A 5,310-nucleotide genomic window follows, 5' to 3' on the forward strand; every position below is an offset into this window, starting at 1 on the left:
CTCTCTCTCTCTCTCTCTCTCTCTCTCTCTCTCTCTCTTTCTCTTTCTCTCCCTCAGTCTCTCTCTCCTTCCTCTCACACCATGAGGAGCCCAACCTAGGTAGTCCAGCAGCTGGGGAGGAGTGTCTTTTCATGGCCTGCCTGAGCAGTTTAGAGACACATGGATCTTATCTGTCTCCAAATACAAGGTACAGGCAGTCGAGGGGTCCTGGTGTTGGGTCTTAGTTGGCAGAATGCTTGCCTAGCTGAGAACATCCTGCATTTCACCCTGAGCACTGTGCTGAGCTGTCTGCAGCACTGGCCTGTGATCCCTGCACTTGGGAGGAGGATCAGAACATCATGGTTGTCCACAGCAACACACTGAGCTGGAGGCCAGCCTGGGCTACATAGACCTCTCACAAACAAGGCAGAGGGAGGGAATATACCTCAGCACCTGTCTAAAATCCATCACACAATGAGAGGAGGGAAATGGTGCAGAAGTACAGCGCCTGCCTAGAGTCTCCAATGAGGTTCTTCTGGGAGTGAGTCTCAGTGAAGAGCCCCAGTGGAGTGTGTGTGTAATGCTCTGGGTTCTAGCTTCAATGATTCACTAACCCCCCAAAAAACAAAAACAAAAACAACAACAAAAAAAACCCATCACCTCCAATCAACATTACCAAAATCCCTACCTGGAAATTAAAAATAACTCTACTTCCACTCATAGAGTTACCTACCATCAATGATGCGCCCACTGTGAGCCCTAACCTACTCCCCCAGAAAGACTCCAGTGAGAGGGCCAGTGTCCCACCCCCACAGTCACCTCTACCACCCAATGGAAGGACCCCCCCCCATCTATGTATACACTGACCAGTGAATTGTCCCACGTTGGCACACTTATGCCTCCTGCAGTCAATCCAGAGGCCGATGAAACCAGTGTAGGGACCATTCACATAGGCCATCCGCCCATCCACCACACTGAACACCAACAAAGTTGCCAGGAAGATGAAGATGAGGGACCAGCCACGCAGGACCAACTTGCGGTCCTCCTCCCAGAAACAGAGCAGGTCAGCTGGGGAGGGAGAAAGTTCTGGGAACCTGGATCTTCTCTCCCCTCTCTCTCGATGCATACAAACCTTCATCCTCTTCCTCCTTTCCTTTCCCCTCTCAGCTACAACCAGTTCCCGGTGGATGCTGTCTGCAGCTCATCTCCAGCACCACCTCAACTCTTTCCACTCTCATGCACTGGACTCTTCCAGTGCAGTACACCTTCTCAAATGATTATGATTATGTATGCTTGAAGACATACATAAAAGATCAAGTGCATGAATGAACTCACAAGGGGTTGAATGCATGCTTCCTCTCTCCTCCTTTAGAGCAAAGAACAGTGGAGTTTTCAGAAGAACTTGGGCACAGAGGGCGAGAACTCACAGGAGAACTTGGTGGCCAACTGATCACCAGCTCCTCACTTACCCTGGATTAGGGCTAGCCTGGCCTTCTAGGAGTTTACAGGGCACACATGCCTACACCCAGGTCAAATGTGCTAACTGCCATGAGAGCAGGAATAGTCTAGATGCTCAACGAGAGGGGATGGGTCTGAAACCTGCAATCATTCTTAGGTTTCAATGGCTGGGTATTTCCTCTTCTCTGTAACAGAACACATGCTGTATTCTTGATGTTTTAACTTTTGAGACAAAGTCTCCCTGTGTTGTTTCACTGGCATAAATACACTATGTGCACCAGTCTAACCTGGAACTCACCAAGATCTACCCCTAATTCCTAAGTTCTGGGATCAACGGTGTGCACCAAAATATGCAGTTACCAAACTGGACCCATAATGAGACTCCTGGAGGAAAGTGACATTTTCTGGTTGCTGTTTCTTGAGAAAGGTTCCCACGTAAGCCCAGGCTGGGCTAGCCTCAAAATGTAGCTCAGGATCTAGGAAATGAGGAAGAGAAAGGTCATTGTGACCCCAACACTGTTCAGTGTGGGTGACACTCCCCTGGAGTAACCTGACTGTTCATACTTTTGAATAAAAGTGTGATCAGGCCATGGTAATGTGCACCATATGTTCTACTTATTTTATTTTATTGGTTTGTTTTGAGACAGCTCTATATATTACTCTGGCTGTCTTGAAAGACACAATGTAGACTAGGTTGGTGTACATCACAAAATAATAAAGCTTAAAATCCCACAGATCCACCTGGCTCTGGCTTCAAAGTGCTGGTATTGAAGGTGTGCACCACTACACCAAGCTCCCAAACTTCTAATAAGAAAAATAAAATCAGTGATCCAGAGTTCCACGTCCAAAAAGGAAGCATTTTTGCATTCTCCAAGGAAGGATTTGTATCTGCAGGGAGCTTGCAGCCCTCTAGGCCATCACTTGTGCAAAGAATTTGTTCTAGCTTCTGGTTTCTGAGAATAATCTTGGATTTGAGATATGGGACCTTCCTTAGAGCTGTGGGTTGGGCATCACTCGCTCCTCCATCCTCCTTTCACACTTCATGACGATCACTCCTGACCTTGCCATCTGGCTACAGTACCCGGAACTCAAACAGCTCCAGGTACATCAAGACCTGCCCCACCCAATCTCATCCCTGGGAAGGTATCCAAGGTGACCTAGGGCCTACAGGACAGCGGGTGCAAGGGGACCCTCCCCTCCCACAGCTGTGAGGTTGAGAGCAGGGATTACAACTCTCTCAGTCAGCACCTGGCTGCCAACAGGACAGGGGAGTGACTGGGAGAGAATGAGGGTTTTTAAGTCTCCCTGAGGAGCCTCCACAGCTCCAAGCTCACTGCCTGCAGCTCCTGGACACCTGTTACCATGTGGTTCCTGATCCTGTTACTAGCCCTGTCCCTAGGAGGGATTGGTGAGATGAGGGAATGGGAGGGGTCACAGCACTGATTCTCCTACTGCCTTTGGCCCTGGCCATCCCTTTCCCCCTCTCCCCTCTCCCCTCTCCCTTCTCCCCTCTCCCCTCTCCCCTCTCCTCTCTTCCTTCTCCCCTCACCCCTCTCCCCTCTCCCCAGCTACATCCTGAAGCACCACCTGCTCCTCCTTCTCTGCTCCTGCACACTGCCAGTTCCCTCACAATCCTTGCCCCCAAGGCCAGACCCCTGTTCCTTCCCATTTTCCAAAACTTTCTCCTTTTCCTTAGCCACCTGATCATCTCTGGGCTTCTCCAATCTTTCTAAGAAACCCAACCGCTTACTAACATTAGGACCTGGGATGTCCCTCAAGTTCATTGTTTTTCCTAGAGCCTCATAGCCCAACCCCTGAGTCAGGGGTTTGCCTAGATCCCACAGAAGCACCTTAGGCTGTGCAGTAGCTAACAGCTTTCAGCTGTGTTCTCCACATGTTGACAAGTGCCCCCCCCCATCTTTTCAAGTTGTGCAGTTTCTACCAAATTTTCACTTCTTAAATTGGGTTATAACCTTAAATGGGTCCCACCCCACCCCCACTTTCTGGTGTGGGGAAAATGCCCGTGTCAATTCTCGCTGGCTTTTTTGGTTTCCTCTGGGTTTTGGAGGAAGAGACAGGTGGTAAACCTCAGAGCTGGCTCTCTCACTAAATGGAGAGTGCCTGCTGGCTGTGATGACTGTCCAGGAAGTCTCAGGGGAAGCCTCGTGTCTCCACCTACCCAGATCTGGATTTACAGACACACAGGCTCAGAACTGACTTTTTCCCTGGGGTCTGGAAGGTTCAGCACAGGTTCTAAAGATTACATGGCCAATCCTGGAGCAACCAAGCCATCTCCTGCCCAGCTCCTGGGAATCAGTTCTGAGTTAGTGTCTCATGATGTAGTCCAGGCTGGTCTTCAGTCCATGGCAATCCCTCTGCCTCAGCCTGCTGTGTACTGGGGTTACAGAGAAGTGCAGCTATGCATGGCTTGCCAAGATTTCCTGTTTCCAACGCTGTGCCTTGGCTGCTCTTCCCCCTCATGCCTCCCTCCCTGCGCCACAGGCTCCTGTCCCATGTCATCAGAGCCCCACTGCACAGCTCAAGTTCCCACTCTGTACAGGACACCCCAAAGACCCCAATGCCTAACCCTATTACCTCACATCAGCAGGGTCCTCCTCTCTGCCTCACAGTGGCCTGCCTGGCTCTATGTTTCCACTTCTGTCCAAAGGCTGCTTCCAAGAGAACCCTAAGCCTCTCCAATACCCAGATCATTTGCCCACCTCCACAGGAAGCAGAGCCTTTCACTCAGAGACCCCTAGAATTTCTGTCTCTCACTGCTCGTCCCATCTCAAACTCCTTACTTAGGGACCCCACCCCTCTTAGATGTCGTCTCCACCACAGACCCTAACAGGAACCCATGCCCTAGCCTTGACCCTGCCCCTTTTACCTGAAAATTCCTCAATGTCTTCATCCCAGCTGCCACTTCATCCCCAATACAAGAAACCCCAAATCAACCCCAAGCTCCCTTTCCTGGTTTCATTTATTTATTCAGAACTACTTTTCTAAGAGTTTGGCCTTCCAAGAGATCCAAAAACCCAGAACAGCACCCACTTCTTCTCAAGCCTTGGAGATTCTAAAGGCCAAAGACTCTTGAACCCTGATTTCACTCTCCCTGGAATAAAAATGAACAGGAATCCCCCCACCCTCTCCTTCTGGTTGCCCTGCCATCCCTTAGCCCAAAACTATAAAGTGGCCTGACACCATACCTGATTCCTGCTTCAACAGTTCTTTCTGCCCCACAGCATAGATCTCCATATCCAGGATCAGTCATATATGGGTACCTTTCCCAGGTTTCCTGGCCATGTCCCCTGATCGCAGCCCTGCTAAGTTGTGTCTCCCAATGGTACACCTCCCTACATGTGCCAATCCTCCCCTCCTCCATTGCCCCTACTGCAGAAGCTGCACCTCCTGTCCAGTCTCGAATTGTTGGAGGATATAACTGTGAGAAGAATTCCCAACCCTGGCATGTGGCTATTTACCGCTTCACCAAATATCAATGTGGGGGAGTCCTGTTGGACCGCAACTGGGTTCTCACGGCTGCCCACTGCTATAANGAGTGAGTAAGGGTGGAGACAGGAAAGCAGGGTGGCAGAGAGAGATCATGACTCCAGGACAGGTACTGAAGGGCAGGGGGTGGGACTGGTTGAAAGTCTATCCATGACCTCCTGGGTCTATCTTTGCTCTACCCTCCAGACTTGGATTCCAAGTCCTGTTTCTTTCCATTCTGCTTATTGTCCGTCTGTCTCCTGCCTGTATTCACATCTGAGTGTCTCCGTGGTCATCTGTCACTGTGTGTCTCCCCCTCGGGACTCTGCAAAGCACTGTCTGGGTCTGGACCCCATGTGTTCTCTTTTATCACTACTGGCCATAGTG

The 5,310-nt window shown here is 50.3% G+C and overlaps 1 protein-coding gene across 1 annotated transcript in view; it reads left to right on the forward strand.

Annotated features, from left to right (window-relative positions):
* Nucleotides 1-2,799: 2,799 nt before the first annotated feature.
* The window catches only part of LOC110318333 (kallikrein 1-related peptidase b5-like), a 4,075-nt gene continuing 1,564 nt past the window's right edge, over nucleotides 2,800-5,310 (forward strand). The window contains exons 1-2 of the mRNA XM_021193313.1: nucleotides 2,800-2,845; nucleotides 4,834-4,993. Of these exons, the coding sequence (XP_021048972.1) occupies nucleotides 2,800-2,845; nucleotides 4,834-4,993 (206 nt within the window). The remainder of the gene's footprint in view (nucleotides 2,846-4,833; nucleotides 4,994-5,310) is intronic.

This window comes from Mus pahari, chromosome 1, assembly GCF_900095145.1.
Source record: "Mus pahari chromosome 1, PAHARI_EIJ_v1.1, whole genome shotgun sequence".
Lineage (NCBI taxonomy): Eukaryota > Metazoa > Chordata > Mammalia > Rodentia > Muridae > Mus > Mus pahari.